This window comes from Alligator sinensis, unplaced genomic scaffold (genome assembly GCF_000455745.1).
Source record: "Alligator sinensis unplaced genomic scaffold, ASM45574v1 scaffold872_3, whole genome shotgun sequence".
NCBI classification, from domain to species: Eukaryota; Metazoa; Chordata; order Crocodylia; family Alligatoridae; genus Alligator; species Alligator sinensis.
This window is the reverse complement of record NW_005842137.1, coordinates 601,478-626,839: the sequence shown is the minus strand read 5'-3', so window position 1 is coordinate 626,839 and position 25,362 is coordinate 601,478. Positions and strand designations below refer to the sequence as shown.

Here is a 25,362-nt window from a genome sequence, read left to right as displayed (position 1 = left end):
TCAGCAGGCACCCAATCCCTGCCTCAGTCACCTCCTGCATAAGTTGGAAGGAAAACGCATGTATCCAGCTTTGAGGAGGTCACCACTGACAAACACTAAACCTTACTGGGCACAGAAATAAGACTGCAGCATATGTAATTCTGCTCACGATTTAAATGGCCTCCAGCAGGCACCGTCCCACTGGGGGTCACGAATTGGAAAAGCTGGAAAGCGTTTGTCCCCACGCGCACTCTTGCCCCCTTGAAAATAAAAGAGCCCCAAAGCAGGGTGAGAACTGTGTCCTCATGCACTGAGGCCACTGGAGCTTTGTGACCGTGCGCCAGGCCGTGGCCCCTGCTGGACCCCTGGCAGATGGAGAGAGGGTGGCACCGGCTGTTTCATGCAGAGTGGCTGCAATGCACCAGGTAGGTACACCAATGGTGCCATCCACCTGTCTCCTCTCCAGGCCAAGGCAAAGCTGGGCCCATGAGGACCTGCTCTGCTCCCTGCCAGCCCGGCAGGTGCAGCGGGCTGCAAGGTGTGGCCAGGTCTTAAATATGAAAGGATTGTATCGGAAGCTGAAAACGATCGCATTTGCTGACAAATATCGGCAGCTAAAAAAAAGTGCAATTTAATTAAAGAAGTCTATTGCAGCGAGCGAAGTTGGGGCAAAGTTGAAGCCTTTCTGCATTTCAAGGCGAGCGGGCACAGGAGGAAGGTGCTCCTGCAAACCCAGGAGCCAGTTAGCTTGCTACGGCCGAGGATGAGCAAACCTGGGGGGCATCTGACCCCCACGCCTCCCGGCTCGGGTCTGCACTAGGATGCCCACCAATGGACTTGGGAGCAGCTGAAGCCCCGGACTGCGCGGGGGCGGGGTATGTCTGCTCGTAGCAAGCGGGGTGCAGGCTGTAGCCGTGTTGGTCTCAGGACAAGGTTCTTTGGGTGAATCGGATCTCTTTTATTAGACCAACTTCAATAGTTGCAAAAAAAAATTTGGAAAGCTTGCTAATTTTTTTTTCCCCCCAACTACTTTAAGTTGGTCTAATAAAAGAGATGAGATTCACCCAAACAACCTTTGTCTGCTAGGAGCCAGGCCACTTCTAGCTTTTGGCTGGCTCATGGATGTGGCTGGACACGTGAAACACGTTAAAAATAGAGGGGGAATCTCCCTCCCGGCACCCGTAGCTCCCTCCCCCTCCCTCCGCCCCTGGGAGTTGTAGTCGCGCGGGTGGACTACAGCCCCCAGAATGCCCCGCGCGGCCGGGAGGCGGGGCGCGGGCACCCCCTGGGGGCGGGACCTGTTGCTGTGCAGTGAGTACGGGGCCGTGGCGGGCGCGGGGAAGGGGGGGGCGCGGGCTGCACGTGGCCCCGCGGGGGCAGCGGGAGGTGGTTCCCCGCCGGCTCCGGGCCCGCTTGCTTTGACCCCTTGGCATCCTGATTTGTGCCGAGTGATCCCCTGCCCCCCCTCCTGCCAGGGCCGAGCCGGCGATGGGCCGGGCCGGGCCGGGCCGGGCCGGACCAGGGGCTGCTGTCCCGTCCCGCGTCCGGGTTGTATACCTTTCACTTTCGCTGCCATCTCTCTTAGGGCTTCCTTTGTCCCAAGGAAGCAGCAGTGCACCGGCTGGTCGCTCCCCGTGGGGCTTTGAGTCTGTCCCGGGTTTCCCCCGGTTCCTCCCACTCGCCCCTTCCAGCCTCCAAGGTGCAGGAAGCTGGTTTGGAGGCTGTGCCCCTCGCTCGGTGCTCAACAGCAACCGGCGCCCCTTTCCTCCCAAAGTGGGACGCGGCCGCCAGTTCCCCTTTTCACGCCGCGCCGGGCACAAAAGAGGCTGACGTTTGCTGTCACTTCCCTCCCGGCATCGGAGCTGCCGCTGCCTGGGTCCGCTCCTGGGCGCGCAGTGCCCAGTCTCCCGCGTCCCGCAAGACGCGTTCCCCATCCAACAGGCCTGTCGCGCGCGCCTCGGCTTGCTCCGGGGGCGTCCTGCTCCATGTCCCCGTCTGGATCCCTCGTTTTGAGCCTCGCTCCCCTTCCTGGTTTCTTTTTTTATTCGTCCCAAGTGATCAGCTGTTATGTTCTCAGTGGCCTCCCTATTTAAGCGGGGGCTTGTAGTTTGTGCAGCAGATAGGCCTGTGTCATGCAGCAGAGAGCGGACAGCGAGCTGGGGCTGACCAGGGTTTCCCCCCCACCACCCCGTTCCTCTCTCACTTGCAGCCTCCATAAGGTCTAGGAAGTCCTGATTCAGGGCCCGTGCCCCTCGCTCCTGTGCTCGGTAACGACTGATGCCCCTTTTCTCCAAGAACGTGTCGAATCCTTTTTTGAATCTGGCTAAGCCAGGGGTCGGCAATGTTTTTGGGCAGAGTGCCAAAAACACCTGCAACCTCGACTTGTACGATGCTGGCATGCCAGGGGCGGTGGCAGTGCAGCCCAGCCCACCGTCCACTCTCAGGTGTATGTGCCATGCAAAATGCCTTTGTGTGCCACACTCTGGCACCGGTGCCAGGCGTTGCCTACCCCTGGGCTAAGCTGTCAGCTTCTGCCACATCTGTAATGTGTGTCCGGCTCTCATCTGAGCGCTCGCTAAGGACAATGGGAGTGATTTGCAAGGGGGATAATAGGAGCAATTTAAAGTCCTAGGCCAGCCAGCTTGTCCGTCCCAGCACCACACCGAGGTGCATTTAAGACTCCTGTGCGGTGCCAGGCTGGGACTGACACTCAGCGAGCTGGGCCTGTTGGAAACCGCAGGAAGCGTTACCATACGACCGCTCAGAACAGATTTAATACAGTGATGCTCGCTGAGCTCTTAATAAAGCCTGTGCCAAGTGTCCCATGCACAAGGCCGGTGCACTGAGGATAGAGCAGCCCAACACCAATTAGCATTTTGTGGTTTGTGCATATATGTGCTTTATGCCGGCATCACTGAGTTGCACTGTACACGCACCAACCAGTGCAGCTGCTTATGCGTGGTAGGGTGAGGTGGGTGTTGGCAGGTTAAAAGCAGGTCACCCCCGCCATCATCATCTGTTCAGGCACAGCTGATGGTGCCAGGCTCACTGGGGGGTGCAGTGGGAGCACAAATGACGGAGAAGGTCAGTGGGTGACAAGCCCCCTCCACAAACTTCACGTTTCCAGCATCCTGCCTTGCTGTGATACTCCTACAACCCTGCATGTGCTGACTTTTAGCAGTTATGCAGACAGTAGACCAGCACAATTGCAGCAACTGAACCCACGGCATGGGAGGAGGGTCTCGAATCAATCTCTGTGCAGCCAGTTTAACCAGGTAAAGCCATTTTTAGAGGCAAGAGAACCAGTAAACTGGCTGTCAGATTAACTCCAGTTGCTCCCCAGGACCAAGTGGTATAATTCTAGCACCCTGTTTTCCGCACTGCGGTTCTCGGCTGCCCTTGCTCACAAAGTCAACTTGCACCCACTATTTTTAAAATAGTTTTCAGCTGCATTACGTTTCCCATGGACGTCTGTGCTTGATCCCACTTGTTTTAAATGTGAAGTAACCACGGCAACCCTTTGTTCTGTATTAACACTTGTGTTTTTAATATGTTTTTGAAATAGAGTTGAGCGGATGAGAACAAAGACACGCTTTTGGCCTTAAGACAAGCCCGGATTTTAATTCAGTCTGAGTCGTGTCAGGGAGGGATGATAAAAGGCAACAGGCTGGGATTTGGGGTTGAGCTCCCCACTCTGCCCCAGACTCCCTAAGTGATGTTGAATAAGGCACTTAATTTCTCGGTGTCTCAGTCCCATGAATGCAGTCAAAGAAATGTCAGGCCAGAAGGGACCTCAGGAGGTCACATCCAGTCCATCCCTCAGCAAAAAGCGGGATCATCTGTGACTCAACTGTCCAGAGGTGTAACTAGTGAGTTTTGGGCTGTGGGCAAAATGCCCCTACGGTGGGCGTGGAGGTAGAGGCTGCTGATTGCAGGGAAGCCGGGGGTGGTGTAATCTGTAGCACAGCACGTGCATCCCACCGTTTGCAGGGCTTGCTGATGGCACGGTCTTGATTAGAACAGTTTTAGCCCAAATGATCATTTTTCCAGAACCCCATGTGACATCGTCCTCTCTCTGGGGACACTTGTGACCTGACAGGATGTTGTCATTTCCTTGATGTAGGGGCCTGCAGAGCAGCTGCCGCTGCAGACGAGTTGCCCGAACTAGCGTGTGACTACGTCTGCTTCACAAACACGTTCCAAGAACATAGGGCCGGGTTCATGAATGACTTGGGGCCTAAAAATCGGGCTAAAATCATAACAGGAAGAATTCAGTCAGTTCTAAACTTGGTGGAGCATTGCAATGAATTGGGGGAGGAATCTGCCCTCTACCGGCTGCTGTTAAAATTGCTGATATCCACTGACTGATCTGGAGCTTGGCTGGTGACCGTCACTTTGGACAGGAAATGTTCTCTCCAGCTAGGGACTTTTCTTCACTAGACAATTATGCTATGCTAACTAACAGTGCTACCTGCGACTTCACGATCGGCAGTAACAGGTACACGCTGAGTTTAGCATCACGTCAGCTGATTGGAGATAAACACTTAAAAGACCAGTCCTAGCTATGGGATGGGGGTCTAAATGGCAAGTGCCTTGTTATAAAATTTGCATGTTGAAATGGGATCACAGGGTCAGCCTACAAGCAGTCACGTGTTCCTCAGCACTGGGCCTCCGGTTGAATATTTTAAAAGGAAGTAACTGCTCAAGGAAATAAATATAAGGATGGTGTTTAGATAGGGTGGCGAGGGAGGGTGGAAGAGTCGCAAAGTGATCTATGACAAATGCACAGAGACAAAGCGTTTCCCAAATGGCAACTAAAATGCAGCTGCCTTGGGACAGGAACGCAAAATGCTGCTTGCTTAACCCTGCACCAAGCCAAGTTCTCACGGAAAAGTTTGCAGACAAGAAATCATCCCTGCTCGTAGCAGCGCCTTAGATGATTATCAAACTAATGGCTCCTCGTAAAACAGGAATAGCGCCTTTTGGGTTCAACTTTTATTGAAAAATAAATCCAAAATTAGGAAGCCCTGAGCTATTAAAAGATTAGCCAGGCAGTGTCCCAGCAACAGGATCGATGATGTAAGCGCTGCGCAGTTACACAGTGCAGAGGTGCATGGGCGTTTGCTGGCTTAGTGACTTAAAACCCTGGTGTTGTTCAGTACACAAGTACACGGTCCCCTGGTGCCAGACGTTCCTGTAAGTCAGAAAGATCGGAGCAGGAGCCTGGGGTTGTGCTGCGGACCTCTTTGCCCTGTTGTATAGATCTTTGATGGATGCTTGGGCTCTTGATATTAATAGCTTAATAATACTATAAATAATATTATGTAAGGGGATAAATAATGTTCCCTGAGTTATTACTGTGTGCGCAGTGTTGAGCAAGTGAACACTGACTAATCCTGACTCTGGTTTCCTGCACGGTGAAATTGTGCATTAACACAAGGGTTTGCACTCAGCTAATATGTCAGCTCAGTCGTCCATAATGTGCCAGTTGCCATAGCACAGCCACAGGTCTCGCGTCTTTTTTAATGGGCATACATTTTAATCTTCCCTTCCCATTGGAGCAGAAGTAAAGAAGGTGAGAGAGGGCAGCTGCCCAGGCCAAGCCATAGGGCTTGGCTGCAAAGATGAGCCTTGTAGCAAGCTTCAGGGGCTAATAAACCGGAGCTCCGGTTCCAGGATCAGATTCCCCAGAGCCAGCCGCCGCATCCCATCCTCCTGCAGGAACACTTGCAACTGCAACAGGGCTTAGAGGATCTGTGAAGCTCCAGGCAGCACCCGGCTATGTAGAGTGGCACTGACTCCGACGGGCACCTGAAAGCCAGTGCAGCACAGGTGTAAGGACCACTAAGGCAAGCTGCTGCTCCCTGAGCTTCAAGGGAAGCTCCACAGGGCAGCGGTGGCACCGGGGGTCTCCCTCAGGAGGAAGTGTGCTGCCAGGGGTGCCTGTCTGGCACAGTAATCACTGCATGGACAAATATCCCCTCCCTCCTGCCTGTAATACCATATCCCCTATCCAGGACCTTCCTTGTTGCCTCTTGTTCATCTGTTGGCAGCTTTCCAGTGCCATAAACATGCCCCATTGCCTGACCCTCTCAGAGTGCATTGAGCAAGGCACATTGCTCCTTGCACTAGGGTGGAGGGAAAAAGGGGCTGGGACTGCACTTTCCAGGCCACCAAGCAGAAGGCCCTGCTAGCAGGTGGGTTCCCAAGGGCACTGAGATGTCTAAAAAGGCCACGTGGGATTCACAAGCACCGAGTAAGTTGGGCATCAGAGTGCCAGCAAAGTCCTTCCCTGTGTCACAAACCACCTCTGAGCAAGGCTTTCGTTATCGCAGCTGTTTACTCCTCGGGTAAAGCCAGGCCTGCCGGGTTCAGCTGGAGCTGGGCAGGGTCACTGACCTGCTCTGCTCCCAGGGGCCACTGAGGTGAGGGAGGTTCGTGTTGCATGCAGGATCGCTGGAAGGCAACGGCTCGGAGGTGTTTCCGGGGGTGTAGCCTGCCCGCTCTGACCTGTGCCTGCCCCTTTAATGCCTCATCCTTCTCAGCTGCAAATCCTGGCTCTGCACCTCGTCCTCTGCGTGCCATCCATATGCTGAGGGATGCGTGCCTTGCCCTTGTTCCAGCACTGGCACACGCTCCCTGGGCCGGCCCCACCTCCTCCTGAACCTCCAGCCAGCGCCTAGGCTCAGTTACACAGCAGCCAGGATCCTCTTTCCCCTCCCAGAGGCTGAAGTCTCCTTGCGCAGATGAGCTCTGGACGGGCGACCTGTGAATGCACAAGGCAGGGGTGGGGCCCTGCTTCAAGCCTGCTCCATCCCATTTTCTCTGCCTTCCCCAGCAGAGCAGGAGCGACCTGTGGCTTCTTGAACTGCAGAGATATTGGTTTGCCCGCATGCCAGCCGCAATGGAGAAGGAGCCTCTGCTGCAGCTGCGAGTCTTCGACCTCAATTGCTGGTGAGTCCAGAGCTGCTTTGTGGGATAAGCAGGGTCCAGAGCGGCCGGGTGGGGGTGGATCTACCACCTTGTTCCTCTAGGAGGGCCTGCACCTACCTGAGTGCTGGGGTCATGAGTGTGGGACGCTGCTCCCTCACTGCACAGCCCAGATCATATTGTCTACTGGCTCGAGAGCCAGGACTCCTGGGTCCTGTTCCAGGAGCTGCATGAGTCACTTCATCTGCCTGTGCCCCAGTTCATCTGACATAGCGTAAGAAACTCCCTTGCTCCTTGCAGTGTGGAAGGTGCTGGATTAGCACCAAGCACTGCTGGCCTGGCCTCCTGGCTTTGCAGCCCTTCTGTTGCCTGTCTCTGGACTCTGCCAAGGGGCTGGGAACCCAGTGCCCAGATGCAGGCTCCCTTGGCTGACTGTGCATAACACACTGCAGACCAGACACCCTGTTTGTTAGGGGCAGCAAGGCAGGACCTCATAACGCAAGGCTCCTTGTTTAGCTGCAGCCCAGGGAAAGCTTGGCCTGTGAAGGGCAAGTTTGCCCTGCCATCAAGGTTTATTTGCCCTGTAAAGCTGTCCTCCTGCTCCCAGCACCTCCCCTCCTGACTGGAATAAGCTGCTTTCCTGATGTGGGCCCAGATTGATATACCCTTACCCTCCAGCACGCTGGGAGCCTCATGTTCCCCCTTGGCTCTGTACTGGGCTCCAGGCCTGTCTCCACCAGTGTTGCAGAGGGCTTTCTGCTGCAGGGCTCCATGGATTATGAGGCTTCAGGCATGAACCAGGCCCAGGAAACCCTATGGAGCCCACATCACACCTCTCCCATCCCCACACCCTTCCCTCTGCTGGGTTGTTCCTAGTCGTGGCTTCAGTTCAGTTCCTCACTAGGATATCAGCCACCTACCTCATCTTGCTGTGATACGAGCTGGGGGAGCACAAGGCCATCTCTGGCCCTGGCTCTGAGGTGAGCATGCAAAGGGCTGAAGGAAATTTCCTGTCTTGCCCCCCAGCCCCATCCCAAAGGAAGGAGAAGCTGTCTCTTGACTGGGACCCCAGTGCGCTGTGTATGCTTGCAAGGCAGTTTGTGCCAGTCATGGAGCAGCAGTAGAGGAGAAGGAGGCACTTCTCTACTGCTGCCCAAAACACTCAGGCCTGAGTCACTCTGGGCACTGTTGCCTGCTTGGCGTCACTGCCTCTGTCTGATGGGTCTCCTCCTCCCAGGGCAATCCGCTACCTGAGCAAGCTGCGACAGGAGCGCGTCCAGATGATTGCGGACACCCTGAGCCAAGAGGGCTACGACCTGGTGCTCCTCCAGGAGGTGAGGCCCAAGGGATGGTGGGCCAGGGGAAGTGGCAGGGACCAAGACCAGGTGGGACTTGAGCCGGGCACGATGGAGGGAGGGAAGAGGCTTCAAGCCAAAGCACTGAGGATCTGTTCCCTTAGCTGCTGGCCCATGATGTGAGTTTGCTTCATTCTCAGCCTCTCTTTGCTCCTTCAGGTGTGGAGCGAGACGGACTACTGCACGCTGAAACAGAGGCTGTCTGCGTGCTACCCTTCCTCCCACTACTTCCGCAGGTAAGAGGAGGTCGTTAGCCTGCTGCTGCTTATCAGCCTAGGAGGAGGTCCCTGGCAACAATGAGCACTCTCTCTAAATCTGGGTTTTATCAGGTCTCCCTGGGCATTTGGTATCTGTGGACTTTGAAATGTACTGGGGTTGTCTGGTGTCAGGCAGACCTTGGACAGCAGCATCCCTGCTCAGGAGGAGATGCCTCTGCTTCTGATAATTAAAGAGCTTGCTACCTTACAAACACCACCGAGCCCTTCCAGCTGGCCCCAGCGCCCCGTGTGTGCCCAGGGGCTGTGGCAGGTACACGGCCTTTGCTCTTGTAAGAACAGGACATCAGAATGTGAACGCAACGTGTCCCTCTGGCTCCATCCGTGACGGTGGCAGGTACCAGATGTATTCGAAGAAGAAGATTGAAACAGAGCCTGTGTAGAGGGATCCACCCCCCATCACTAGCAAATGGCATCTTCCCTGCATGTTGTGTTCAATAGCCTCTGCCAGTCCCACCCCCCTTCGATAGGTCTCATCTCAGGTTCTACCAATGGCTTTCACAACATCCTGGGGTGGAGGCCACTGGATGCTAATTATGAACTGTGGTAATTATGACCTGTGTAGTCTGCACCTTAGGCTTGAACTGAAAACACTTTGCCCCTGCTAAGGTGAAGGCAGTGCACTGGTAGACTGTGGCAAAGCTTTCATCATCTCTGTCCCCAGGGATCCTCTCAGACCCCAGGTGTGAAGAACGCTGTCCCCTGCCCCTGGCTTTGCAAGCACTCCTGGATGTGATCTCAGGTTCTTGGCTTTCCTAGGGGAAAGAGACCTGAGCCCACGGGGCACCTGTGCCTTGGCCACTGCTGGCAGACCAAGGGGAAGCAGCAGCTTGTTCAGTGAGCCAGCAGTCATTGGAAGCAGCACCAAAGAGCTCAAAGGGAGCCAGACAGGTTGCTAGGTCATCCTTTCCAGCTCCATCCTGGCGCTCACCCTATTGTGTATAGAGGGTCCAGGCTTGCTGCATGTGGATAAAGGAGGTGATAAAAGCTTAGCTGAAGTCTCCTCAACAGCTGCTTTGAACCCTCCCAGTTACCTGCTTCTTGGGCGTGATGCCTCTGCCCTGGAACACATACTGCCCATGCCCACGCTGTGCTGAGAAACTGTCATCAGCCCTGTGTCCATGTCATCTTCCTGTTCCCAGGGGAGCAGGCAGCCAGGTGGAAATGAGATCGTGCTGCTATCTTGAGTGACTCTTGCATCTGGCACATCGGGGTGGCCACGGTGAGGAGACACCTGGCATCTTCCAGCCCCATAGCGAGTCATTTGCCTCTCAGAACCCCCCTGGGTTGAGTCTTTATCCCCCTTTGGAAGCTGTAGGAGCTGAGTAACTTGTCCAAATTCACAGAGCACATCAGAAACAGCTCAGGCCTCCTAGCTCCCAGGCCCTGTGTAACCCTTAGCTCCTGGCTCCCAGCCTGCTGCTGTGACCACTGGGTCCCTCGCTGTCCAAAGCCCCAGTTGACCCCACAGGAATGAAGGGCAGGTAGGAGCTGATAGATGAGGAGGGGCTGCTCCTGGCTGTGTTCAGTGATGGCGGGGTCTGTTTTGCAGTGGAGTGATTGGCAGTGGGCTCTGTGTGTTCTCCAAGTACACGATCCTGGACACCTTCCTGTACCAGTACTCCCTCAATGGTTATCCCTACATGGTGAGTGTGTGCCCAGCCACAGCTGGGGCTGCTGCCAGAGTAGTTCTTTGCAACCCATCACTGTGCCTAACCAGCCTTTTGTCTCCCATCCCCTGCTCTGGCAGCTCCAGCACGGGGACTGGTTTTGCGGCAAATCTGTGGGGCTCCTTGTCCTCAAGATCCAGGAGATTGTCTTCAACATCTATGTGACCCATGTGAGTCTGGGTGCTGGGGAGGGCAGGCTCTGACAGACTGGGAGTGCTTGGAAAAACACTGGGCCAGGCAAGGGATGTTGCATGGGCTGTTGGATGGAAAAAGGGTCTTTCTCTGTGAGGGAACTAGCCTGGACTAGCAGCAGCTGGGTGTCTTCACTTGGTGGCATCTCACTGATCCCATCATGAGGGACACTCATCAGGCTTCCCATGTCCAAGCTGCATGCCAGGAGGGGGCATGTAAGATCCCCTGCCTTGCTTTCTTGTGCTCTCTGGGGTGATAGCTTTATATTGAGCAGGGACTCTGATTTCTAACTGTGATGGCATTGGCATGTGCTATGCTTGTATCTTGTTTTTTTGCCTGCCTGTGCCTGGCTTTAGCCATATCCTTGAGAGAAGCACAGAACATATCCCATAGCTTAGTGAGAGGAAGTAAGATGTCTACAAAGGTGGAGAGTTCAAATCCCAAGGGCAGCAGTGAATTCCCCACAAAGCTCTTGCCAGTTTGGAGGGTGAATGGAGAATGCCAAGGGGAGCGAACAAGGAGCTGGAGGGTTTGATGTGAGAGGAGCAGCGGAGAAATGGAAGGGCTGGATCCTTAGCATAGCTCCATGGGATAAAGGTGCTGGGCTCCTTGACGTGGCGACTAAGGGTAGGTAGAAGGCTGCAGGCATTGAAGGGGGAGAGGAACTGATGGTGGAGAGGGGGGAACCCGATGAAATTGAGCCAGTGGATGTCAGGGAACCTTTTCCACTGGTGAAATGGTTCTACAGGCTGAGCTGTCTCCCAAGGGAGACCCTGCCCCTGCCTCAGGACACCCAAGCTGGGCGGTGCTGGGGCCTGGCACACACATTGGTCTGGTGCCCAATCTCTGTGTCCCAGCCTGGAATCACAATGCATGTCCTCCCTTTCCCCAGCTCCATGCAGAATACTGCCGGGAGAAGGATGCGTACCTCCCCCATCGAGTGGTGCAGGCCTGGGAGCTGGGGCAGTTCATACAGTGAGTAACACTGCAGAGCCAGGGGCTCCTTGCAGCGGGGAGGTTGCGTCGCACTCTCCAGTGCTGGCAGGGGACTGCGTCACTCTCCCCAGCTGTGTGATTCTGCCCATCCCTCAGGCACACCTCAAAGGCAGCTGATGTGGTGCTGCTGGGTGGGGATTTGAACATGCACCCCGAGGATGTGGGGATCCGGCTGCTGCGAGGCTGGACGGGCCTACGGGACTCCTTCACTGACGCCGAGCGGTTCGAGGCAAGTGCTTTCCCTGAGGGCCTGGGCTGGGGGGCACTGGGACAGATGGGGCTGCTATGGGGTGTGGGGGGGACAGTAAATGCCACCTTGAGTCCGCGCATCCAGGTTGCCCCCCAGATTGTCCCTGCTAGCTGCTGTGTACCCCCCACACTTTATCTCACAACACATCAGCCCTCTCTGCTGGCCCACAACAGCTGGCTCCCCTCCCAGCCTGCGTCCTGCTCCTCCAGCCTCCCAGTGCTCCAGCATCCTGCTTGCAACAGCTCCCAGTTGCCATCAGCCAACAGCCTCCCAGTGCTCCAGCTGCTCCCCTGCCCCTGCCTATGGTGTGGGGACTGGGCTGAGCCTAGGTGGCACTGACTCTGCCTTCCTCCATAGGGCTGTGAGGACGGCTGTACCCTGGTGCCAGACAACTACTTTACAAACAAGAAGGAGCTGCAGCCCTTCCCACTGGGGATCCGCATCGACTACATCCTTTACAAGGTGTGAGGGCCTGGGGACTTGGTTGCCTGCTAGACCCAGAAGCCTGTGGCCTGGCCTGGATCAGGCAGCCACTCCATGAGTGGCAAGGCAGAGGCAAAGGCCTCTGGAGCCCCGTTCACCCACCCACCCACCCGCCAGCTAGCTGGGGCTCATTCCCGCTGCTCCCCAGAGCACCATCCTCCCTGGGTGGCAAGTGCCCAAAGGATTTCATCCTTCCCAGGAGCAGCAGTGTTTCAGGAGCAGGCCTATACCCAGCTGGCTGTCAGCAGCCTCTGGCTCACCAGGGTCCATCAAGGCAGGACACTACTGTTGTTTGTGCTGTTGACAGCCCTGGCACTTCTGTAGCATTGAGGGAGGTCAGACACTACAGATGGGTGGGCACTGAGGCGTGGGCAAGGGAAGTGTCTCACCCAAGGAGACCAGGGGGGGTCAGTGGCAGCGCTGGGAACCAATCGCCAGCCTTGATACAGGCGCCCACAACCTCCTGTCCTGCACCCCACACCCAGCTGGGTTGAGGGCCTGTTGCTTTTGATGCTGTTTGTACACCCGTGTGTCTTCTCCGCTCTGAGATCTGAGCCCCTGAGCAGACGGGTTGAGCACAGGGACCAGGACCTGCCGTTTATGATCAAGGCTCCTGCCCTAGGCAGTGTCACAGGTCCTTGCTGAAGCAGGGGATGAGACCACCTGCCTCAGCCCCTCTGCGAGGTGAGGGAGCAGCACCAGTTCATCAGCAAAAGCTCCTCCTTGGGAGTTGTGTGTGGCACTGCGGGTCCCATTGCTTCTCCGTCAGGGGACCAGCCTGGCAGCCCTTGTTATACTGATTCCTGTTGCCCTGTGTCACCCCTTCTCCTAGGGTCAGTCCAACTTTGCGGTGAAGTGTGACAGGCTGGTGACCACCACAGGAAAGGCTCCTGGCAAGAGCATCCCCTACTCGGACCACGAAGCCGTCATCGCTACACTCTACGTGAAGAGGCACGGGGAAGCCAAGGCCCTGAACAGTAACACAGTGGGTGAGTGCAGAGACAGCCCTGCCTTTAGCCACAGGCAGGGGACAACAGGGTACCCTAGGAGGGCACTTCACCTCTGCAGCGTGACTGCCTCCCCTTCCCCGTCCCCCCAACCAGGGAATCCCTGCCTCAGCCACTTGCCAGGTCTCAAAAGGAAGAGCTTGTCATGTCCCCCCACAGCCAGTCTCCTCTCAGGGGCTCCTCTGAGCCAATGGAGAGTGCAAGCTGGCAGCTTTGTCCAAGGAAGGGCTCTGTGGAGCAGTATGGCTTGCCCAGCCCAGCGAAGGGAAGGCTAAGCAGAGGGTGTGGTAGTGCTCTGCAACCAGTTCAGGGGAGGGTAAATCTCAGAGAGAGAGAAGAGCTGCAGGACAAGGTTGGCACAAGGTCAGACAGGTATCAGGTAGCCAGGAGGAATTTAGGCTGGGAATGAGAAGGCTCCTAAGCATCAGAGCTGGAACATCAAGGCCTGGGTGAGGCAAGAGCCCAGTTTGTGGCCAAGGTGGAGCCGAGGCAGCTGTCTGGGACAGCAGGGGCTGGGCTCAGCCTGTCTCTTCCTCCCTGCGGCTAACCCCATCTCCTCTCACAGAGCCAGCACTGGTGGACATCATGAACGAAGCCCGGACCGAGGTGCGGGTGGGGCTGCATGCCGCCCAGCGCCAGCGCTACTCCAGCGGCCGCATGGCTATCCTGGCCCTGCTCCTGCTCCTGCTGCAGGCCGTGATGGGCCTGAGCTCCCTGGTGGGCTGGGCCTCACCCCAGCCCTTCCCCAAGTTCTCCTTCTCCGTCCTGGGCTCGCTGGCTGTACTGGTGCTGCTGGTCTCGGGAGTGCTGCACATCTTCCATGCCATCGAAGTCAAGGTGCTCCAGGGCACTGAGGACCAGATGAGGCTGGCTCTCCAGTCGCTGCAGGACCGGCTCAGCGCCAAGTGAGAGGCCAGGCGTGGGGGGCATGGGTAGGGACCAAAAGCCTGCAGGAGCCTGGGCACTCTGCATGCTGCACTGCACTGCCAGCCCCAGGTGCCCCCCGCACCACACCACCCCCAGACTCTTTTATAGTTCAATTTATTTTTAAATAAGTGGCATTACAAAGCATTTGGTAATGGACAGGAGTGCGGCGGGTTTTATAACGACCTTTTGCAGGCCAATAAACCTTTTTGACCAGGGTCATTTTATTCCCTGACCTTCCACGCCCCTCTCCAAGTTTGTTCTCCTGGCAGGCAGCCAGGGTGTGCTAGCTATGGGCGTCTCATAAAGGCAATATCCTAAGAAAGACACGCTTGGTTTTTTCCCTGCCAGATGATGCTCTTTGCAATGAAGCAAGGATTGTCTGGCTGTCCCTGGGGGCTGCTCTGGCATTGATAATACAGCTGCCGCCCGGAAGTCCCTGTGCGACTGACTCCAGCTCTGACCTCACACCAAGATGGATTTTTTTTTTCTGCTTGCTGAGCCGGAGAGGCAGGTGGGGCAGCAGTGTGAGACCTCAGTAGCAGCACGTAGCCAAGCCTGTCCTTACAGCTGCTCTTAGAGAGCCGCAGTTTGGTGTCAGACTCTCCTGAGCTAGTGATTTGTGACCTGGAAAGAGCATCTGCACCAGGGTGTCCTTTTGGCACATGATTTCCTGACTTACAACTCTGCTCTAACTGTTCTCCCACCTGCCCAGGGAGGATGGGCACACAGTAGACACTGGCTGCAGCACAAGGCTTAAGGCAGAGGCTTCCAGAGGTGAAGGAGCAGGGCTGCCTAGGGATGCAGCAGTTACTTAGCCCCATCCCATGTTCTTAACCCTTCTTATGTGTGCTGCATGGATCCTCATGCAAGTTATCCTGAGACTTCTTCCCACCAGAGCTTCACGGCCCCTGAAAACAGCTGGAGAAGAGCCAGTAAGTGAGACCCTGCCCCAGTGCTTGCAGGAGGGCAGAGACTGCACTGGCTGCCCCCACTGCCGCCCTGTAGGTGCCAGAGGCTGCTGCCTCCTGCTTTCAGGTCTCACAGGACAGGCTGCCTGTCTGCATGCACCATGCATCCTGGAGGACACAACCTCAGTGTTGTGGCAAGGCTGCACGCCCTGAAAGGCCTTGAGTGGCTCCCTGAGAATGGGGCTCTGGGACATGGGGAACCTGCCCCTGAATAACGTAGTTGTGCAGCAAAAGCACTAACCCCCTGAGGGGGTGAGGTGGGGGGTCACTGGGCGGCGAGGGGCATTGCTAAGCCAGGCTGATGAACCCAAGCAGTGGTCCAGGCTGAGGGAGGTGTAGCCCAGACTCCCTGCTACTGCTTGTTTGGGGCCAGTGCACACGCCCTAGCATAGGGCCTCCTGCCTAGTGCATATGTGGGATGTGGCGCTGCCACCTTCATGTCCCCTGCTCGCTGAAGCACAGCTCAAGCATTAAAAACAAGCAGAAGCCCAGCCACGTGAGGGGCCCTGCTCTCAACAGGTGTGCCAGCTGCAGGCCCTGGGGCTGTCCTCAAATGCTCCCAGAGGAGGCGCATGGGGCACCCCTGCGCTAGGCAGGAAGTCACCACCCCCTATGTTGGGTTTGGCAATGGGCTCAGCAGCCCACGGGTGCAGCCTGGGCCATGCTGCTCCATCCCTGCTGCCCCCCCCTCCCCCCCCGAGTGCTCATGGGGCCCCTGGGCTGTGGTCACATCAAGCTGCCTCCCTCCACGCTGAAGGCCTCAGCAGTGGCATGCGATGGGCTATGCCCTCAAGCCTCAGGCCTGCGCTCCATGCCCAGGTCCGCACTGCCCAGCTCGCTGAGGCGCTTCTCCTCCTGCACCTGGATCAGCTTGTCACGCTTCTTCACCACCTCCAGGAACTGCTCCAGGATCTCCTTCTCGGCTTGCAGGTCCTGGGGTGTCTTCAGCTCCTCTGCAAGTGGAGGGGAGAGGACAGGTCACCAGCTGCCACAGCAGGGCAGGGCCGGTGTGCTCTGAGCTCTATCCCAAGGTGCTGGACAGAGGAACAGTTTTGGGTACCCAAGTGCAGCAGGGGAAGCCTGACCTCCTTGGAGAGACTCGTACACCCCAGTAAGCCCAAATGCCTGCCTGGCCTGCAGCAGTGCTGGGAAAAAGCGGGATCCGTGCACATATTCAGCCCTTCCCTAACTCAACCACTTGGCTGCTATGGGGAGAGGAACAGCATGTATGCCAGCTGCTCATCACAGCCCCCAGCATGAAGCTGGTGTTGGGAGCAGAGGAGAGATGCAGCATTTCCCTCCCAGAGGAAGTGGGGTGAGGCAGGGGCGGAAGAGCTCAGAGCCAGGACACCTGGGTTCTTTGCCTGCTTTTGTCAGTGCCCGTCTTCTCCAGTGTTGGGAGGGGACTGCAGCACAGGGATCAAGTTGGTTAACTTGTGACGCCTCGACGCACAAGAGTGGTGGCTTTCCACGTGCTCAGCCCCAGCCCTGCAATGGGACAGCTGGAGGGGCTCAGCTGCAGTCGCCAGAGCTGTCAGGGGTGCAACATAACTTCAATGGCTCTGCCACATCTCCTGCCATGGCAGGACCTCCATGCTCCCCTGGTAGCAAGGGCATGGCCCTGTGCTCTCCTTACCATCCATGTCCATGTATCGCCGCATCTCCTGGTCCAGGTGGCACTGCTTTTCCTCCAGCTTCAGCTCCTGCACCCTGCAACGGGAACAAGAGTCATGTAGCAGGGGGTAAGGGGAGCAGGGCTGTCCCTGTGCCAGTGGAATGGTTCTCACGTTCACAGAAGCAATTTTAAGAGTTTTCATTGTGCAGTTAAATGGGGGGGGGGGGGGGGGGGGGAAGAAGAGGGTGAGGGCACTGGTGGAAAGGCCACGGCACCACAGGCACTCGCCAGCTCTCCTAAGGCCCTGCCATGTGCTTCTGGGACACTGAGGGTCAGCAACTCATGACAGACCCACTGCAGAGACTGGCTGGGCACTGAGTTTCTGCTGGCACTGAGTGCCCACTGCCTGGGCATGGGCTGAGTGGTGCCAACATGGCACAGCTGACTGCTCTCCTTGTGCGGGGGAAGGAGGAACAGTGTCTGTGGCTAAAAAGGCAGAGGGCTTGAAGAGCCGTGGCTCAGGCAGGGCAGGGTGCAGGGCACAGGGCATTGGTCCCCCATGCCTGCTCATGGCATGGCCTCTTACGCAATCATGAGGTCCGACTCCTCGGAAACCAGGTTGTTCTTCTTCTGGACCAAATGGAGGAGCTGGTTAATCCACTGGGTCTTCAGCTCTGCCTGGGTTCCTAGGGGAAGGGAGAGGAGGTGGATGTGTAGGCAGGAGGCAGGCTATTGCCCGGCCCCCACCCCACAGCCCATTCAACAGGCATGATGCCCAGTCGCAGGTGGCCTCCTTACCTCCTTCACCCCGCAGGGACTGCTCCAGCTTGATGCCCTGCTGCTCCAGCTCACGGAACGTCACCTCGATCTCCTCCAGCCGCCTCTGGATGGCCTGGGCAAGACAGACAAAAGTTTACACTGGCACCTTGTCTGTCTTTCCTGCCCCTGAGGACTTCCTGGGGGAAGATGCTGTCCTTGCCAGCAATTAGCAAAGGTGTTACTGGCCAGGGACCAGTTGAAAACTGGGACCACTGAAGTGACTTGCCTGAGATCACAGCCGATCAGACACAAGACATGGGACTGAGGTTAAGGCTCCCTGCTCAGCTCTAAGTAAACACCCTAGTAAATACAGCTACAGCAGGGGCAGGCAAAATATGGCCTGCAAGCTGGATCTGGCCCACCAGGCCATTCTATCTGGCCTACAGGGCCCCTAAACATTTTAGAAAATTAATATTTACCTCTTCCTGGCTGCCTGTCAAAGATGAAAGGAGCCAGGGGCAGTAGGACCCAGGTGAAACCAGGAGAACTCACCAGCAAGGCAGCAAGGCCCCGCTCCTGTATGGGCAGGAGACAATTGCTTGCCATCCTGCCTAATGCTCTCATTCTGCTTGAGGACAGCTGGCAAGTCCAGCTGCTCCCACCTGCCAGGGCTCTGGGGGCGCTGCTTGACCCTGGGCACAGGCAGGGCTCCCTGGAGGACTAGGAGGATCTCACTGCCCTGTACAAGGCTGCCCCTGCCCACCCAGGTCAGGGACATCCTGGAGCCCTGGGCGCAGCAGGACCTTGCTCTGGGCACTGCACCGCTGCTGCATGGGACTGAGCTTCTGCTTTCCCTTGGGCTGGGCAGGTCCCGTGGGCAGCACCATGGCCTCAGTGCAGCAAGGGCAGGCCCAAGTGCCGGAGGCTCGCCCTGATCCCCTGCCCAGCTCTGTCAGCACTTGGTACTGCACTGGGACAGGGAGCCAGAGCTGCGTCAGGCTCAGGCCACAACAGCCGAGCTGGACCTATGGCCACAAGAAGGTGTGAACTTTGACTAGGGATCAGGTAAGGCCATTTCACAGCCCTGAGCCTTCAACCAGGGCTGCACAGGGCTTCCCAGAGCCACAACCAGGGCTGCAGCACATGGCAAAGAGAGGCACTGAGTGCTGGAGCACAGGGCAGAAGCAACCCCCGGAGCCCAGGGCTTGAACCCAGGGCTGCAGCACATGGCAAAGAGAGGCACTGAGTGCTGGAGCACAGGGCAGAAGCAACCCCCGGAGCCCAGGGCTTGAACCCAGGCCTCCAATTAGTGCTAATGAAGCCTTGATTGAAAGGCAGAACACTTGACTGAAGCTGCAGCAGGGCTGTAATTAGTGCAGGGGGAAGAGCCACCCTCACTGAGGGTGGTGAGGTTGTCCCAGCCCCAAGTGAGGTCCTGCTGCCCCCAGAGCTGCACTTAGGGAGCCAGGTGGGCAGGGCACCTTGTGCAGGGCAGGGAGCTTCCCCCAGCCCCAAGGAGCCCTGCCTGTGCCCAGGGTCAAGCACCCTCCAGAGTCCGGCAGCTCTGCAGGCCAGCAGCGGTCCTGGGGGACCTTCCCCCCACCAAGAGGGAGGTCCTAGCTCCCTACAGGAGTCCCAGGCTCTCAGGAGCAGGCCCAGGGTGGGGCCAAGGCTCCCTTAGGGACAGAGGGGCCATGCCCAGCGAGAGCAGGCTTCTGACTTGGAAGGGCTGGAGGAGGGGGTGCTGCAGGCAGGTCTGCCTCCAGCCTGCACCCAGGGGTAGTCCTCATCCAGCACAGGGCAGGGGTGGGGAGCACTGGTCCCCTGGGCTCAGAGGTCCCCTTCACAGTCGGAGCAAGGCTCTGCCTCCCAGCGCAGTCCCACACTGGGGGCCGCTGGTTTGCCCCTTGCACAGCTCCTGTGCGCCTTTGCATGACAGAAGCTCACTGGGGCAGTGAGCAGCATCTTAGGAACAGCATTGGGCCCCCTGTACGAGACCTGCAGGCCCTGGGGTGCTGGTCCAGGTTCTGCCTGGCGGGCACCTGGCCCGTGGCCCTTTGCCTTTTGGGGCCCTGGAGGCAGCTCTGCAGCTCAACCATTGTCTGAACCAGACCCTGGTGAGGGTATTTGGGCAGGTGGCCTTCCCTGGGTCCCCACATATCCGTGCTCTGCAGGACATGGCTGTTCAGCTCCCTGAGAGTAGCCCCAGGCCGTGGCTGCTCCCCAAGCCCCAGGTCTCCCTGAGAGCTGGGGGGCCGGGGCACGGTGCTGCGAAGCACGGGCTGGGGGTCTGGATTCCCTTATGGTTGGAGGTCTCCGAGCCCCGCTTCTCTGCACCCCCTTGGCTGGGCTCACACAGGAGCTGGGACCCCGCAGTGGTCCCTGCTGAGCAGCCGGAGAAGACGGGTCTCTGCAGCCCAGGGGGACGTGCCGTGCGGCTTCACTTTTCCCAGGCAGCACCATGGCCGCAAACAAAGGCAGACCTCCTGGCCTCCAGCCCTATGTCTCCAGACTCGAGCATGGGCGGCTGGAACAAGTCCTCTCCGGCACTGCAAATATGATGGCCCTTGGCTTGCAGCAGCTGGGCAAAACGAGAGTGAAAGCCAGGGATAGAGGATGCTGCCCCTGTGCAGAGTCAAACCTATAGGCTGTGCTTAAAAGCACAAGGCTTTGACCACCAGGCCATGGTCTTCCCAGGGCTCCTCTTGTAGTGGAGCCGGTGCGTGTCTGCAAGGAAAGAGTCAAGGGACCCAGAAGTGAGGAGCTAAGCTAGCCAGGCCCTGTGGTGCACAGTGCAGGGCCTCTTGCTGAGGCCCTGGGTTCAGCTCCCATTGTCTCCTGATTTTGTAGGGAGGCACCTTCCTCTTTCAATGGAGGGGGCCTGGCCGCTGCGCCTCAAGGGGCCCATGGCAGGAGGTGTTCTCAGCTTTCCCCAGTAGTCTGGTGCTAAGGCTGCTACCCTAAGTGGCAAAGGTTGTGGGTTCAAGCCCTGCCCTGGTTGAAGCTCTCTGCTCCTTTGTGGTGAGGCCCTGAGAGAGATGAAGTGTGATCCCCTGAGAGTAAGGGGCCTTTGCACTTCAGACTTTTTGCACTTTGAACATGGGGGATTTGGGGAGGGCAGGGAGCTGGGGTCCCCCAGGTTGCAGGGGGTGCAGCCACATAGCACCCACGCCCCACCACGGCCCGTCGACCAGCCAGGAAGCAAGGGGGGCCCCAGGAGCATTGCATCAACTTTGCCTCATCTCGGGGGACTCGGCCCATAGTACCCCACATTAACCACTCCGTAACTCCTGCCTTGCCCAAAAAATCAGTTGGTGACCTTTCACCTAATTACTGGGGGGATTTGACCTCCCGTGACCCCAAGATGAACTCTCTGTGACCTCTGGCTTCCCTAAAAAATAAGTTGGTGACCTTTCACCTAATTACTGGGGGGATTTGACCTCCCGTGACCCCAAGATGAACTCTCTGTGACCTCTGGCTTCCCTAAAAAATAAGTTGGTGACCTTTCACCTAATTACTGGGGGGATTTGACCTCCCGTGACCCCAAGATGAACTCTCTGTGACCTCTGGCTTCCCTAAAAAATAAGTTGGTGACCTTTCACCTAATTACTGGGGGGATTTGACCTCCCGTGACCCCAAGATGAACTCTCTGTGACCTCTGGCTTCCCTAAAAAATAAGTTGGTGACCTTTCACCTAATTACTGGGGGGATTTGACCTCCCGTGACCCCAAGATGAACTCTCTGTGACCTCTGGCTTCCCTCATAGCACCTGCCCTGCTTACCCACTCCCCGCCATTGACCCCGGCCGTGCCACTCGCTCCCAGCCCGCAGCCCCACCATGGCCCTTCGACCAGCCAGGAAGCAACGGGGGCCGCAGGAGCACTGCATCCACCTCGCCTCAACTCGGGGCTTGGCCTGCAGTGACCCCAAATCTGACCTTGTGACCCCAAGTTGCACTCTCTGTGACCCCCGGTTTCCCCAAAAATTAGTTGGTGACCTTTCACATAATTACTGGGGGGATTTGACCTCTCGTGACCCCCAAATTGAACTCTCTGTGACCCCTGGCTTCCTCAAAAAATAAGTTGGTGACCTTTCACCTAATTACTGGGGGGATTTGACCTCTCGTGACCCCCAAATTGAACTCTCTGTGACCCCTGGCTTCCTCAAAAAATAAGTTGGTGACCTTTCACCTAATTACTGGGGGGATTTGACCTCTCGTGACCCCCAAATTGAACTCTCTGTGACCCCTGGCTTCCTCAAAAAATAAGTTGGTGACCTTTCACCTAATTACTGGGGGGATTTGACCTCTCGTGACCCCAAATTGAACTCTCTGTGACCCCTGGCTTCCTCAAAAAATAAGTTGGTGACCTTTCACCTAATTACTGGGGGGATTTGACCTCTCGTGACCCCAAATTGAACTCTCTGTGACCCCTGGCTTCCTCAAAAAATAAGTTGGTGACCTTTCACCTAATTACTGGGGGGATTTGACCTCTCGTGACCCCAAATTGAACTCTCTGTGACCCCTGGCTTCCTCAAAAAATAAGTTGGTGACCTTTCACCTAATTACTGGGGGGATTTGACCTCTCGTGACCCCAAGTTGAACTCTCTGTGACCCCAAGCTTGCCCAGAAAATAAGTTGGTGACCTTTCACCTAATTACTGGGGGGATTTGACCTCTCGTGACCCCAAGTTGAACTCTCTGTGACCCCAAGCTTGCCCAGAAAATAAGTTGGTGACCTTTCACCTAATTACTGGGGGGATTTGACCTCTCGTGACCCCAAATTGAACTCTCAGTGACCCCTGTCTTCCTCAAAAAATAAGTTGGTGACCTTTCACCTAATTACTGGGGGGATTTGACCTCTCGTGACCCCAAGTTGAACTCTCTGTGACCCCAAGCTTGCCCAGAAAATAAGTTGGTGACCTTTCACCTAATTACTGAGGGGATTTGACCTCTCGTGACCCCAAGTTGAACTCTCTGAGACCCCTTGGTTTGCCAAAAAATAAGTTGGGGACCTTTCACCTAATTACTGAGGGGATTTGACCTCTCGTGACCCCAAGTTGAACTCTCTGAGACCCCTTGGTTTGCCAAAAAATAAGTTGGGGACCTTTCACCTAATTACTGAGGGGATTTGACCTCTCGTGACCCCAAGTTGAACTCTCTGAGACCCCTTGGTTTGCCAAAAAATAAGTTGGGGACCTTTCACCTAATTACTGAGGGGATTTGACCTCTCGTGACCCCAAGTTGAACTCTCTGAGACCCCTTGGTTTGCCAAAAAATAAGTTGGGGACCTTTCACCTAATTACTGAGGGGATTTGACCTCTCGTGACCCCAAGTTGAACTCTCTGAGACCCCTTGGTTTGCCAAAAAATAAGTTGGGGACCTTTCACCTAATTACTGAGGGGATTTGACCTCTCGTGACCCCAAGTTGAACTCTCTGAGACCCCTTGGTTTGCCAAAAAATAAGTTGGGGACCTTTCACCTAATTACTGAGGGGATTTGACCTCTCGTGACCCCAAGTTGAACTCTCTGAGACCCCTTGGTTTGCCAAAAAATAAGTTGGGGACCTTTCACCTAATTACTGAGGGGATTTGACCTCTCGTGACCCCAAGTTGAACTCTCTGAGACCCCTTGGTTTGCCAAAAAATAAGTTGGGGACCTTTCACCTAATTACTGAGGGGATTTGACCTCTCGTGACCCCAAGTTGAACTCTCTGAGACCCCTTGGTTTGCCAAAAAATAAGTTGGGGACCTTTCACCTAATTACTGAGGGGATTTGACCTCTCGTGACCCCAAGTTGAACTCTCTGAGACCCCTTGGTTTGCCAAAAAATAAGTTGGGGACCTTTCACCTAATTACTGAGGGGATTTGACCTCTCGTGACCCCAAGTTGAACTCTCTGAGACCCCTTGGTTTGCCAAAAAATAAGTTGGGGACCTTTCACCTAATTACTGAGGGGATTTGACCTCTCGTGACCCCAAGTTGAACTCTCTGAGACCCCTTGGTTTGCCAAAAAATAAGTTGGGGACCTTTCACCTAATTACTGAGGGGATTTGACCTCTCGTGACCCCAAGTTGAACTCTCTGAGACCCCTTGGTTTGCCAAAAAATAAGTTGGGGACCTTTCACCTAATTACTGAGGGGATTTGACCTCTCGTGACCCCAAGTTGAACTCTCTGAGACCCCTTGGTTTGCCAAAAAATAAGTTGGGGACCTTTCACCTAATTACTGAGGGGATTTGACCTCTCGTGACCCCAAGTTGAACTCTCTGAGACCCCTTGGTTTGCCAAAAAATAAGTTGGGGACCTTTCACCTAATTACTGAGGGGATTTGACCTCTCGTGACCCCAAGTTGAACTCTCTGAGACCCCTTGGTTTGCCAAAAAATAAGTTGGGGACCTTTCACCTAATTACTGAGGGGATTTGACCTCTCGTGACCCCAAGTTGAACTCTCTGAGACCCCTTGGTTTGCCAAAAAATAAGTTGGGGACCTTTCACCTAATTACTGAGGGGATTTGACCTCTCGTGACCCCAAGTTGAACTCTCTGAGACCCCTTGGTTTGCCAAAAAATAAGTTGGGGACCTTTCACCTAATTACTGAGGGGATTTGACCTCTCGTGACCCCAAGTTGAACTCTCTGAGACCCCTTGGTTTGCCAAAAAATAAGTTGGGGACCTTTCACCTAATTACTGAGGGGATTTGACCTCTCGTGACCCCAAGTTGAACTCTCTGAGACCCCTTGGTTTGCCAAAAAATAAGTTGGGGACCTTTCACCTAATTACTGAGGGGATTTGACCTCTCGTGACCCCAAGTTGAACTCTCTGAGACCCCTTGGTTTGCCAAAAAATAAGTTGGGGACCTTTCACCTAATTACTGAGGGGATTTGACCTCTCGTGACCCCAAGTTGAACTCTCTGAGACCCCTTGGTTTGCCAAAAAATAAGTTGGGGACCTTTCACCTAATTACTGAGGGGATTTGACCTCTCGTGACCCCAAGTTGAACTCTCTGAGACCCCTTGGTTTGCCAAAAAATAAGTTGGGGACCTTTCACCTAATTACTGAGGGGATTTGACCTCTCGTGACCCTAAGTTGAACTCTCTGTGACCCCAAGCTTGCCCAGAAAATAAGTTGATGACCTTTCACCTAGTTAGGGGGGATTTGACCTGTAGTAACCCCCAATGTGACCTGTAGTAACCCCATGTTGATCTCTCTGTGACCCTGCTTGCCCTGAGAATGGGGCTGTGACCTTTCCCCCATTTAGGGGGGACTTGAACCCTCTGTGACCCCCCCCGTAGGCTGGGCCTCAGTGCTCCCTGCTCCTGCCATGACCCTGACGTGCCATCCCTCAGTCTCAGCTGGTGACCAGGCACAGTGGTGTCACTATAGGCGTGCGATCATCAGTGTGCCGTGCCATTTCTCATGAGCTTGTTAACACGAGGAGGGAAGAGCTGATTCCAAGGATGGAGCAAGGTCCTTTCTTGACTCCAGTAATGTGACCATCAAGAAGCCGCGGAGAGGCCATTTTAATTCTTCTCTACCATTCACATGAAAAATGTCTCCCAGTAGGAACATTTGTCACTAGGAATAATGGTTACTTCTGCTATTTGGGTGGGGAGGGAAATAATAAGGAAGAGGGAAGCGTGATAGGGGGTTTGTGCACTTTGTCACAGGCACCAGGGAACTCACTGAAGAACATGAAAGCTCCAAACTGGCTGGGGCTTGAACCCACAACCTTTATAACCCAGGGTGGCAACCATCTCACTGGAATACCAGGGAGGGCTGATTGCATGTGCTGCTGTGGACCCCTTGAGGCGCAGTGGCCAGCCCCCTCCATTGAAGGAGGACGGCGCCTCCTCACAAAACAAGGAGAGACCAGGACCTGAACCCATGACCTCAGGACCTACAGTGGGAAGCCCTGCACTGTGCACCACAGGACCTGTCAGAGTCAGCTTTTCACTTCCAGG

General features: G+C 55.8%; 2 protein-coding genes across 7 annotated transcripts in view; one reads left to right on the top strand and one right to left on the bottom strand.

Annotated features, from left to right (window-relative positions):
• Positions 1-1,239: 1,239 nt before the first annotated feature.
• Positions 1,240-14,073, top strand: SMPD2 (sphingomyelin phosphodiesterase 2). Of its 3 annotated transcripts, none has more exons than XM_006025231.3 (11): positions 1,240-1,290; positions 6,821-6,933; positions 8,147-8,243; positions 8,424-8,500; positions 10,092-10,185; positions 10,290-10,379; positions 11,294-11,376; positions 11,494-11,626; positions 12,005-12,109; positions 12,963-13,119; positions 13,703-14,073. In XM_006025231.3, the coding sequence occupies exons 2-11, from the start codon at positions 6,872-6,874 to the stop codon at positions 14,044-14,046; spliced, it is 1,242 nt and encodes a 413-aa protein (XP_006025293.1). In that variant the 5' UTR covers positions 1,240-1,290; positions 6,821-6,871; the 3' UTR covers positions 14,047-14,073. The 3 variants fall into 3 exon arrangements, with proteins under 3 accessions (XP_006025293.1, XP_014376147.1, XP_025061825.1); XM_014520661.2 differs by lacking the exon at positions 1,240-1,290 and adding an exon at positions 3,751-3,848; XM_025206040.1 differs by lacking the exon at positions 1,240-1,290 and adding an exon at positions 3,866-4,477.
• A 1,713-nt stretch (positions 14,074-15,786) lies between these two features.
• Positions 15,787-25,362, bottom strand: part of LOC102371980 (F-actin-monooxygenase MICAL1-like) — a 31,113-nt gene continuing 21,537 nt past the window's right edge. For all 4 annotated transcript variants that reach the window (XM_025206030.1, XM_025206029.1, XM_025206031.1 and 1 more), the window contains 4 exons: positions 17,446-17,539; positions 17,234-17,333; positions 16,669-16,742; positions 15,787-15,985 (listed from right to left, as the gene is read on the bottom strand). In XM_025206030.1, the coding sequence (XP_025061815.1) occupies positions 15,822-15,985; positions 16,669-16,742; positions 17,234-17,333; positions 17,446-17,539 (432 nt within the window). In that variant the 3' untranslated portion in view covers positions 15,787-15,821. The remainder of the gene's footprint in view (positions 15,986-16,668; positions 16,743-17,233; positions 17,334-17,445; positions 17,540-25,362) is intronic.